This window comes from Gouania willdenowi, chromosome 5 (assembly GCF_900634775.1).
Source record: "Gouania willdenowi chromosome 5, fGouWil2.1, whole genome shotgun sequence".
NCBI classification, from domain to species: Eukaryota; Metazoa; Chordata; class Actinopteri; order Blenniiformes; family Gobiesocidae; genus Gouania; species Gouania willdenowi.
The window spans coordinates 5,286,897-5,299,914 of record NC_041048.1 but is presented as its reverse complement, the minus strand read 5'-3'; the positions used below and the strand labels follow the sequence as shown (position 1 = coordinate 5,299,914).

The following is a 13,018-nucleotide window of genomic DNA, read 5'->3' as shown; positions in this document are numbered from 1 at the left end:
TCAAATAGCAATCTTTGTAATGCTAACTAGCTACTCTATATACTGTACCTCACTATTCACAATTATCTCAATTCAACTTACTCAGCACAGATTGTCAACTGCCAGTCTTCGTCAGAGGCATCTGCTGATCGCTTTGATGTTTCATTGACATTCAACATGTCAAACAAAATTTTATTGAATTAAATTGTATTTTTTTATAAAAGTTTTTGGGGAATAATTTGAGGAAAAATTAAAGTTATTTCAACAATGTGTGTTTAAAAATCTATGCCATTATGTGACATAAGCGTGAGAAAACTGTGAGTTTAACTGAATGTGTATTTAACAGAGCATTTTTACACATGTTAATAAAGTTAGCTGATGTGTTGATGATGCTATGGTGAAAATAAGAAAGAAAAATCAAGATTTTACAACGTTTTTTCTTACAAAAAAAGATATTTATTCTTTATCTGGAAGTGAAAACCAACACACGACAAACCACAAGTGTGTTCTGTCCAGTTTTTTCTTCATCATCACCATCATCACTCTCACTGTAACTCCAGAAATGCAAAGCAAATGTTAATATCAAGACATTCAGATATCAAACACTTATTGATAACTACTCTGTAGTTTGGGTTTTTCTCATGTGTTTTTCCACGACTCAGCTTTATTCCAGAATTTAAAAAAAAAAACAGGATGAGAAGAAAAGCTGAGTCACTTCAACTCAGGGGATCATAAACACTTAGTCATTGAATCCTATTGTTTTGACCAGATCAGCTTCTAGCCTAACATGCATAGAGCACACCATGAACAGCTCAGCGGTCCGCTACATTTTAATGCTTTTCTGACCAATCGCTCTTTGTAGAACTTCACAGTCTGAGCCAATCACTGTTGGTGTGATCATATAAACATGTGACAATAGCGGACCAGCTACACAGAGCTAAAGGCACATTGGTGTCAAGTTAATCCAGGGTCATATTTAGGGTGAAGTGCTGCTTGTGTACATCTGCATTTGTGAAAACCATTGAGTTTTACCACATGAACCAGTTTGTAGCCTGTGGAAATCAAAGGTTCATTAGAAAGTCCAGTCTTTCCCTCCCAATAGGAGGTCGTGTATCTTCACTTTGTCTGTTAGCAGGATTACGTTAATGAATGCTCAACAGATTTTTGCAAATTTTAACTAAAACTAGACCTTACACCACGGAAGATTTCATTGTTACATTTTGGAGAGGATGATTCTGATCAGTTTGAGAAATAAAAAAAATAATCACTTCTCATCATTGGCCAAATTCCAAAAATTCATATTTCAGTTTGTCATTGGGCAAATTTTAGGAAATTTGATTGTTATCTCGGGTTGGTTCCTCACTTCTCCTTTAGTTTCATCCGGATTGCGCATTTCATCGCAATTCGGCGATGTATCGTGATATATCACTGTGCGATTATCGTATCGACTCAAAAAATGTCCAAATCGTTTTTTTAAATCATATTTTTAAACCAAAAAAACTAGGGGTGTCCCAATTCAATATTGGTTATCGGTCCGATATCAGACAAAAAAACTAATATCGGATTTTATCAGATTACATCCAAAATCTCCGATGTGTTGTTTTTGTCCCCGCCCTCAGTTGTTCCCACCATAAACTAACTATTGTTCTCCGTTTGTGTGACATCACTTGATCAATTCGTTTCTAACATTATAAAATAAGTCATAAAAGTGTGTATACTATGATTTGTGCTGATATCGTATTGGATCGATATCGGCCAATACGCAAGGCTGCAATATTGATATCGGAAGTGAGAAAGTTGTATCGGAACGTCCCTAAAAATAAACATTTAATTGCGCTAAAATACGCATAGCACGTAAACGCCCGGTCACTGTGTCAGTGAACACATCATCAGACTTTGTTAAACTACATCACTACTCAATGTATTTTATTTTGAAGGTTGAATGCATTTTATTTTCATAAAACATACTGGGCACTTTTATGGATTTAACAACTTAACAGAATCAGAATTTGATGTAGAAGCAAATGTTAAACTTTGTTGAAAAATGTAATTTGACAGTTTCATAAACATACCACTTGTTTTTTATATTTTGTACTTGAATTACAGTTAGTTACCATTTACTTGTTCTCGTAAGTAAAAAAAAAATGAAAAAACTTTGCATTTCATACCACTTTGTAATTTGAAAGGTGAAATTTGTAACTATTGATATTATGAAATACTATCATGATATATATCGTATTGTTTAGTATCAGGATATATTGTATCATGGCATGCAAATGCACACCTGTAGTGTAGGTTATTAATGATGCTAGAAATTTCTTCCAAGCTTTTTAAAGTGTGAATGATCAATATCACGGGACCATGATATTGATCATTGAACCTGATAACTGAGAATATCTGGTAAAGAGGTGATTTGGAGCTTGTTTTAAAGTGAAAACTCTTACTTGTAATTAAGCAATTTGCACTTTTTCTAACAAAAGGTTTAAAAGAGACGTCGTTGCACTTTGCTGTAAATTAATCTGTTAATTCCTTGGATGAGACTAAATCCGTTTTTTTGGGGGGAAAATAAAAATACTAGTTTTCTGTCTGACTTCCAACATGTTTGGCTTTCACAAATGCAGAGTTTAAATATGTGGAACTCATTTGTTCTCAGTCCACGTTGGCACCACCTGGTCGTCGCTGTCGTCGTGCTGGTTAAAACTGGCGGGCGCCGCGGGCGAGCTGTGGCTGTGCTGCGTCTTTGTGGCGTGATGGTGATGCGTTCGAGGACTTGTGAGCCACGGGTGCATCAGCAGCTCACGCCCCGTCAGTCTCTCCGTCGGCGACTTCCTCAGCATGCAGCCGATCACACACTTGGCCCTCGGCGACAGCCACTCGGGCAAACTGTAGGCCCCGCGCCGGATCTTGGCGAACAGCGCGGCGGGCTGAGTGTCCTGGAAGGGGTATCGTCCAATCAGCATGGTGTACAGAGACACGCCCAGGCTCCACATGTCCGCCGCACGCCCCGAGTAACACGTGTTCCCGTTGGTCAGCAGCTCCGGGCCCACGTACGCCGGACAGCCGTGTCTGTCGCTTAAAGAGTCGTCGTCGTGGTTACCATGTAGGAGGACGCAGTCGTTGAGACCGAGGAGGGCGACACGGGTCCTGCAGAGAGAATACGTAACACGTTCAATTTTATGTTATTATTCACAACCTGAGTTTTCAAAGGGTGGGTCGAGGCCCAAATGTAGGTCGCGAACCGGTTTTCAGTGGGCCAAAAGGAAAAACTGCCTGAATTTGAATAAGGAAATGTAATTATGAAGCATAACTATCTTTATATTTGATAGACTGAGTTCACAATACAATACAACAGATCAGGGGTTCTCAACCATGGGGTCAGGACCCCATTTGGGGTTGCGAGACACTGGAAGGGAGTAGCCAGATACCTTCAAGAAACTAAGAATTTTTTTTTCCAATTTTATCCACATTTTCGTTATTTTTACTAATTTTCTGCAACTACACCAAACTTTTTTTCCATCATTACTTTTTCTTGCCATATTTTTGCTCCTTTTAATTTATTTTTGCTACATTACTCCTATTACTGCCACTTCTCATCACATTTTAATGCCTTTTCTGCACATTTTTCTCACTTTCAAGACATTTTCAGCACTTTTAAACCATTTCCACATAATGTCACATATTTTGACCCATTATCACTTTTAACCTCTTTTCACCATATTTCATGCTTATTTATGCCAATTTAACCACATTCACGAATTGTCATGCCCATGAATTGCCTTTTTAATTGTTCCAATATTAACTTTTTTTATTTTTATACCACTTTTTATGTGTTTTTGGCCACTCTAATTTGCAACTTTTAACCAATTTCAGTTGTTTTTAAAATCCCATTTTACCTCCTTTTTTACCATTTTTGGTCACTTTTAACCAATTTTATTTCTGATTAAAACAAAGATGTACATATTTAAGATGACTATATACTATGGAGCAAATTATAATAAACTTCCTGGATTCCTATTATAAAATAATAAATAAATAAATGTGTTTATCACAGATTCATAGAACAATGAACCATCATTTTGCTGATGTTTTACTTGTACTCGAGTTTTTTATGTATGACTTACTTGTACTTGAGTAAAATTTCCATCCAGTAACAGTACTTCTACTTGAGTAGGATATGACAGTACTTTTTACACCTCTGTTAAAATTATTCCTGCCACATTAGAAAAAAAAAGGAGATTTGAATCATTCATTTTCCTGCAGCGAAATGGAAACACGCAATTATACTTTGCCAGGATATAAGAAATATTGCTTTTACTTTGTAATGAAAACACAGCTAATATTAGCAGGTCTATTTATTTGGTGAGCAATAAATCTTGTGACGCTCTATTATTGCAATTTATCGTCCCAGCTTTGATCTGTACTCGTCTATTTGTTCTCTTATATAAACTCCTGCAGTGCGCACGTCTCACCTGAACTTGTCCATGAAGACAAAGCGGCGCAGCTTCAGGTCTCTGAGGACGACTCCGTGGTGATGACAGTGAACCACGGCGTTCAGCATCTGCTGGAACAGAAGACCCGCCTCCTCCTCGCCCAGACGCTTCCTGCTGCGCACGTACGCGTGCATGTCGCCGTGGTGATTGGGCAAGAAGACGTACACGCTCTCCTCGCCGATCACCACGTCCAGTATGCCACAAACGTTGTCATGGTTACCGATCTGAGCGTAGGCAGCCAATCGTTCCTGGTAACACCGCAGAGGTAACACCTGCGAACACAAGAGAAGAAGAAGAATGATTTCATTTCACCTCTCATAACGATGAGAGAGAAATATACAAAACAACAATGAAAATACACAAAAATAACTCCAAAAACACTAAAAAAAAAAAAAAGACAACAAAATGTACAAAACGACTTTAAAAACACACAAGATACTTAAAAAACTACATAAAAATCAGCAAAACAGCATGAAAATGCACAAAAATTACTCCAAAAACACAAAAAAAGAAAACAGAAACATACAAGCCTACTTCAAAAACACACAAGATGATCACAAAACTAAGAAAGATATTTAAAAACACACAAACAAAGTAAGAAAATACACTTTGTTCTTTCCAGTATGAATGATCGGATTGGTTGTTTTTTTTCCAGGTGATAAAAGTTGCTCCGTGTGGTGACGGGTGTAATGTGAGGAGTTACCTGACACGTGTACTGCTGCTTGGTGTGCACGTGCACAGCTCTGAAGGTCTCCTCCCTCTCAGAGCGTCCGTAGAGCAGGTACGATCCCACTCTGGATGGTGATTGGCTGGGGCTGTCCTTGGGGGTGGGGCTTGTTGGGCCGAGACACGGCGATAGGCTGGTGGAGGGAGGAGGCGGAACCAGACGGGCTCGTTTCCATTTCAATAAATTATCTCGGGGCTCGTTCAGTAACCTCTTCAGACACAGGTGGGAGCTGTGGGTGGCCGCGCTCATACTCATCTGTGATTGGACGAGAACGTGTCAATAAATATTACATTTGGTTTCAAGTTCAAACTTCATATATCATGACAAGGATGTGCAAACACAAATCAGGTGTGACCCGTGTTAATTTAGTTGACAAAGACCATGATGAAAAATATTTGTTGAATCTTTTTCATGGGGGAAAACTCACTAAAAACAAATTAAAGAGTGACTAAAATTATTCCCAATTTTTAATTCCAAGAAATAATTCTCACGAAAAGCTTATATTTTTTTGCATATTCCCCAAATTCTTAAGCTTACGTTCTCTCTCGTGGAAATTTACCAAAAATGATTAACCTCTTTGTAACCCTAAAAATGAACCTCTTTTACCCCAAGAAGATTGAAGTAGGACCCTTAGTGGTTACAGTATATAGTAATTTTGGAAATATACAATACTGACTGACAATACATCATGTTTGAAAGACAGAACTCTGTAGTCCACCCAAAAACAAACTAGAGATTCACGTTAAATATAAAGCCAATTCTCAGTAGGGAAGGCTATAAAGTTAGAAATAACTGAACTAATGTATGGACATCAACTGCAGCAAGTTTAGTGATAATGACGAAAAATATTTGTGGATGAACCTTTTTTCATTGACGAAAACTTTATGAAAACTAAATAAAGAGTGATTGAATTTATTCCCAGTTCCAATAAAAAATTCACACTAAAAGCTATTTTATTATTCTTCTTTTTAATCTTATGGGTATCCAATATATATCACTTTACTTGACTATTTGTTTTACACTATTGTTATTATTCCTACTGTTATTTTTGACTTTTTTGGTTTATCCTTGATCCTGTATTTTTTTTAATGCATATACGTAATTACTGTAACAAATGTGGATTTTTTTTTTTTTTTTTTTTGGTTTTTGGTTAAAATGAACAAGTGAAAAAGGGTTTAAATCAGGCAATTCAACATTAATGTTCCTAAGTTTACACTTTCAGTTATAAATTAGACAAAGTATGGAAGGCATCAACAATATCTAAGCAATAAGTGACAGATAGTTAAATGTCCTTTGATTTTTTGACCAATTTTTATTTAATTTGGGGAGATTTTGTGGAATAATTTGAGAAAAATTGCAGGATTTTGGAAAAATTTAGAGTTCTTTCAGCAACAATTTACAACTGAATTATTTGATAATTTACACAGTAATTCATGTTTTCTTTGTAATTTTCCCTCTCTCCTGTGGGACAAATCAGATGCTCTGAAAGGCCGGATTTGGCCCCCGGGCCATGAGTTTGACACGTGGTTGAAATGATCGCAGTAAAAGCCCCCTGTAGTCCTCTCGTTTTTAAATGATGATTTCATGTACAGTAATAGGAGTTTTACTAGCATCATTGTGTGCGCGCGTGTGTGTGTGTGTGTGTGTGTGTGTGTGTGTGTGAGCGCGCTCCGCGTCACGGCTGCTCACATGTGACTCACTGGCCGTGTGTCTATAGGCTTCCTGATGCAACTTCCTGTAAACTGACAGCAGGCGCCTCATCTTTCATATCATTGCATCACAGCACAACAGTTTAGAGTTTAAACAGCTTTAAATACAGTCAACAGACTCACACCGTGTGTGTGTGTGCGCGTGTGCGTGCGTGTGTGAGTGTAAAAAGTGACTGCAGTGACTTTGTGAAACACTCAGTGAGTCACATACACGCAGTTTACAATCAGCATAAAAAAGGCAGCAGAATATGGTTGAGCAGCTGTGGCTACAGATATAGTTTACTCCCACAAGTAGTATGATTGTGGGGTTAATATATAAAAGCACTTGTATAGACTTTGAATAAAATATTTAATAAAATCCCACCCACTGTTTATTTAGTATTTAGTTGACTAAAAATCCTGATTGTTACATACAGACGATTATTCAGAAGCTATTCCCATTCTATATGACATCATCTGCACCAGTGTCGTTATAGTTTGTTTATTCCATTTAGAGAGAAAAAAGGGAGAAAAAAAACTCCACATAAATAACTAAAAATCCACAATGACATAAATAACTATTACTACCTATTTATGTTATTTTATGGAGTGCTTTTATCACCACTTGAGTAGTTCCCAAACACATCATCCAAGAAAATCAGACGGAAAAATGGAATTCATGTTCAGAAACAGAAAAGGCCAGGGTTTTTCTCCCTTTATTGAAAATTGGGCCCAAACAGGATACCAAAATGCCACACGAGCATTTTTTTGGACATCACGCATTTTTCACTGGAGATTCGATGACTACAAAGTTTGACAAATATGTGGATTTCTGCCTGTAATCCTGTTTAAAATCTATTTAAAAGTGTGTTACGGTTGGAATAATAATCATGTTATCCTGTGACTAAACTTGCACATACGTATAGGAATGAATATTTGCTCCATATAAAAAAATGTACAAACAACAATAAATACAAAATATTCACATTGCACGTATAGTTAAAACAAACACATACAAGCATTGCCACCAATGCTTCCAATAACAGGAGGAATATTTATATGCACCTAGTGTAGTCTCAACTAGACCTGAATCAACTCATTTTTTGACTTGGATGACCTCAGCATAAATTTAAACATAAAAAGTTGGAACATTATTACTGACAAACATTATAACTTGACTGGCACTAATAAATGTATGTACTATGATTCTAAAGGCATCGTTATATAAGCTACTATAATATATATATTTTTAGAAGCAGCTCAATAATTGCAATGATTGAAGAACTCGAACCCTGGATTTCCACTGGATGCGATTTACTCCGAAACTGCTTTGCTGCGTAACTGCAGCGCAATCTGCAGACCGATAATTCCCACCGCCTACGGTTTTTCTGCGTATCTGTTGCAGCACGGACTCAGAAGATCCCGTTAATTCCCGTGTAATCGCTCTATATGTATGTGATTCAACCATGGATAAATGCAATATTTATATATGAAATACTAGTGGTGTCCTGATCCGATATCGATATCGGTCCGATATTAGCCTGGAAACAAATATTGGATTCAAATTTCCGGATTTTCCAATTTTTTTTTTTTATTTATTTTATTCATTTGTAGAATACTGTAGATATTATGTTGAAGGTTAAAAATGTATGTAACCAATTGTTTATTTATAAATGGGTCAGTTTTTCTCATGCCTTCTGTTGCTGAGTAACATCACTTGATCAAGCCTTTTCTAACAATCCACACTACAAAATAAGTCATTATTATTTTTGATTAAAAAAGAGAGAAAGAGAGAGAGAGAAAAGTATGTATGATTCATGCTGATATCGGTATCATATCGGAAATGAAAAAGTTGTACCGGGACATCTTTATGAAATACGATTTTAAAAGTGCTCGGATTGGGCTAAACGTGGTATCAATGGAAATGTCTGATCCCAACGTGCCTGAATATGTGCTTGGTGTTTGGGTAGAGTCCATATTGCGCCCCGCTAGAGGCGAAAAGCACAATTTTCGGGCCAAAAAAAAAAGTGTTCATTTTGTCAAAAATGTGGTATCAGCGGACATTTTTTATTTCCCTGAGTCTGAATATGTGCTCGGTTTTCGGATAGAGCCTGAAATGGGGCCGCTGGAGGACCCGGAAGGTCAGTGTTTTCCTCTACCAGGGGTAACCTCGATCAATGGATGGAATTACGATCCGCCTTGAACACGGATTATTTTATTTTGAAAAAAATCCAGAAATGTTATTCTGAGTCTATGCACTACCTCCTGTCCTGCACATGCTCAGGCATCTGGCAAAAATAGATGTGGATGAGGTGGAAACGTATCGGCTGCGTTGTGGTTTCAGATGCGGTGTAAATTGGGGGTAACAGTAAAGTTAGACTTCTTCTATAGTGTATAAGCTATTTTAATTTTGGATACTTTATTGAAATTCCATTTGCTTAAATGTAGCATTGAGTGTTGCTGTTTCCGTGGTGTCACATGATTTCATTCTAACTTCATTTAAAACATTCAGCTGTGACTGAGGAGGAAACTAATGAGTGAGGCTGAAGACTTAATAAGTCAAATGAACTTGAAGCAAACAGTGGTAAAACAACATTATGTAATTTTTCAAGATTCGTTAATAAATGTGCAGGGTTTTTCCTTTTTCCATCCACCATCATAATCATCATTTATATTCTGACTATGGGTGTCCCGATCCGGTATTGATATTAATATCGATCTGACATTAGCAGAAAAACAAAAAAAAGTGCAAGATTATATCGTCCTGTATCTATAGTCTCCAATATAATATGGTATATATTGTTTTTTTGGATTTATTGAGGTTATTTTTTATTTATTAATTTGATTCCATTGTAGAATATCCTAATGTTTAAGGTTAAAACGTCTGGTTATTAATAAATGGGTCAGTTTTGTCTCATACCTATTGAATATACCTATTTTCTCATACCTACCTACCTACCTATATCTAACATTGTGATTCCACTCTACAAAATAAGTTATAAAAGTCTGATTGATTCATGCAGATATCGTATCGTATCGATATTGGTATCGGCCAATACCAAAGGTTGCAATATCGGTATCGAATAGGAAGTGAAAAAGTTGTATCAGTGATAAAATATGTAAGTGATAATATGGCTCCAGTTCTGTTCCAGTTTATATAAATATAATAAACTAAAAAAAAAACATGCTTTGTTTATGCAATGATCCATGTTTACAAGCAGCTGTTTGACATCATGGTTTGTTTTGTCTTATATGCTATTGTTTATTGTTTTTTTATTTTGTTATTCTAGGCTGACTTATTTATATTTCTTATTATTTGCTGTTGTTTCATTTTGGGTCCGTATATTATTTGTGATTTCTGTATTTGTGTGACTTCCTATTTGACAAATTGAAATAAATCATAGATTAAAAAACAAAGTACAAAAATAAGTTATATTCAGTGCAATAAAACCTACATCAGTCACATGACACACAAATATACATCACAGGCAGGTGATATAAGAATTAGTTTAATTTAGTTCAGGGCTGATAAACTCATTTTACTTCAGGGGCCAAAAAGTGGAACAGTTTTAAATCAAGATAATAAACAAGAAAAAGGGAAACGTCATCATCAACGTGCCCTAGTTTTCACTTCTGTGTATAAATAATGTATAAATGTATGTACGGCACTGATAATATCCAGGCAATAAGTAATCCTTATTTGAATTTCTTTGATTTTCTGACCAACTTTTATTTAAACGTTGGTAAATTTGTTGAAAATTGTAACAATTTGGAAAGATTGAGAGTTCTTTCAACCATTTGAGATTCATCACGTAAAATAAGCATGAAAATACTGTGAGCACCGCAAATAATAATAATAATGTGGAGTTTAATTGAATTTGTGTATTTGCAGAGACTGAAATATCTATAACTAAAGCCTGAAAGATTAAATGCGCCGATTCTAGGCTAGTTATCACCAAATAAACGATATTAGTCAATAGCTTCAATATTGAACCGATGTTTTAACCTTTTGCTGATTCTATCTAAAGACGCCACTTTAGAATCTGCAGTGATGACTAATACGAGGAGTAGTGCACGTTCATTGTTTACAGTTACATTTTGCTTTCTCTTTCGATTTGAGCAACTTTATTTGCAATATATATTTTACACTGCATTGCAGAAACAGAGTTGGCACACGTTTAGTGTTTTTATTCTTTGTATTGACTCACATTTGTGGTATTACTGCTGATTTTAAATGTTTTTACTGCTGATCTAAATGCTCTTTTTGGTTTTTAAGCTGTTGAATGTTTTCTGTTGCACGTTTTGATCATTTAAAGCCACTGAATTGACTTGTGCATGAAATATGCACTACACAAATAAATATACCGTGTCTTTCCTTGCCCAATTTTCCTAATTCATGTATCATATATATTAAAAACCTTTAATAATCAGACACTTATCTACAACTGAATGAGTTGTTAATTCATACAATGTTTCATATTTTTACTGTTATTTTTATTTTCTGCTTTGGACCAAATTTGGATGCTCTAATGGGCCGGATTTGGCCCCCGGGCCTTGAGTTTGACACATGGTTTAGTTAGAAGCAACAGAGATTATTGCATGTACTACATTTAAAGCATTTGCTCATTCAACTAAAACAAGCTTCTAGAAAATTCATCTTGCACTCATGATCAGTAACGACGTCATTTCACCTGGAGAAAGGATTGGTGGAAAAATGTGATCATGTTTCAAACTTATTTAAATAAATGTGTTAATTATAACGTTAAAATGTATAAATCCATGGTCACATGCTCATCTACATTTAAAATCAATTCCTGTAACATAAACCTGCCCAGGGATTACAGGTGGAAATTAGCATTTTAGCTATAATCTGGTATGTTTGGTCAATGTTAAATTGTGCCTGTTTAAATTAAAACCATACCATGCTAAATTTTATTTTGGTAGGTAACAAAATAAAACATTTAAAGCAAATCACACACACACTGTAAATATCACATATTATGTTATATTTGATAAAAGATCAAGACTGAATCTGTGTGTGTGTGTGTGTGTGTGTGTGTGTGTGTGTGTGTGTGTGTGTGTGTGTGTGTGTGTGTGTGTGTGTGTGTGCGTGTGTGTGTGTGTGTGTGTGTTAGGCAACGTTTATTTAGAGCTAATGCAGTCTTTTCACATGTTGGTTCTATTTTCTAAAGCTTAGTAAACAATCAGATGTAAATGATGAGTGATTATTACAAGCTGAAGTTATTAATAATTGTTATTAATAGTTGTAACTTGTTACCTTCAGATAAACTGGAAACCAGTGGAAGTCTGTGGTCAGGTCTGGTGGACGTGCTGGTTTCTCTACCGTTGGTGAGCAGCAGAAGTTAAAAAATACATTAAAGTTGTTCGTGCGCAGTCTTTAAAAAAATAAAAAATAAATAAAAAGCTCAGTCGTGGATCACTGGAGACACTGGAAACACTGGAGACACTGGGGTCTGGTGACGTCTTTGTCTGCTTTCTTAATTGTACGATGTTGCGCAATGTGTCGTCAGTCAGTCAGCTGCTGACCGGTTTCCTCTTTGGTGTCAATTCAAGTCGCAGTTTAAGTCGATATGATGAATTAAAAACTGAAAAAGTGAGTAAACTTTGAGGAAAGAAGGAAACAAAGTATCCAGAGTGGGAAGCGAACAAAGAGTTCCTGTGTCCGTCCCGAGCGCCGCTTTCCTCCAATCAAAAGCCTCCGTTTGTGCGCGCGCGAGGAGACCCGGTCCGGTGTGTTTTGGTCCGGTTCGGCTGAGCTCGGCTTTGTTCGGCTCGGTTCGGGACTCGGTGCCGGACTAGGAGGACTCGGGACGGACTCTGGGTTTGTTTGGTTTCGTTCTTCCTCAGCGCGGTGTCGTCATCCGGCGGGGCGGGGCTACTATGTTGCAATCCCGCACGAGTCGTTCGTCAGAAACCAACAGGAGGCGTGACGTAGGTGGACTTCCTCTCCGCCACGTGCTTGTCAGCGCGCGTTGATCCTTTATTTATTTGTTTACATTAAATGCATCAGGTTTTTGTTTTGTTAATTTATTCAATTCATTTAAAGAACACAAATTGAAGGAAATATAATGATATGAATCAATGTGTGTCAAACTCAAGGCCCGGGGACCAAA

At 36.6% G+C, this 13,018-nt stretch overlaps 1 protein-coding gene across 1 annotated transcript; it reads right to left on the bottom strand.

The window, feature by feature from the left end:
• Nucleotides 1-412: 412 nt before the first annotated feature.
• On the bottom strand, nucleotides 413-12,779 carry LOC114463914 (tribbles homolog 2-like). The gene is made up of 4 exons (XM_028447802.1): nucleotides 12,163-12,779; nucleotides 5,173-5,451; nucleotides 4,449-4,741; nucleotides 413-3,123 (listed from the first exon to the last, which is right to left on the bottom strand). Exons 2-4 carry the CDS (start codon nucleotides 5,449-5,451, stop codon nucleotides 2,619-2,621), a joined length of 1,077 nt encoding a protein of 358 aa, XP_028303603.1. The 5' UTR covers nucleotides 12,163-12,779; the 3' UTR covers nucleotides 413-2,618.
• Between the last annotated feature and the right edge of the window lie 239 nt (nucleotides 12,780-13,018).

Excerpts from the sequence above, each read along its gene's own strand:
- LOC114463914 (XM_028447802.1), bottom strand. The coding sequence starts at position 5,451 with ATGAGTATGAGCGCGGCCACCCACAGCTCCCACCTGTGTCTGAAGAGG. Across the intron at positions 4,742-5,172 it reads AGCAGCAGTACACGTGTCAG|GTGTTACCTCTGCGGTGTTA; the intron begins GTAACTCCTCAC and ends TTGTGTTCGCAG. Across the intron at positions 3,124-4,448 it reads GTCTTCATGGACAAGTTCAG|GACCCGTGTCGCCCTCCTCG; the intron begins GTGAGACGTGCG and ends TTCTCTCTGCAG.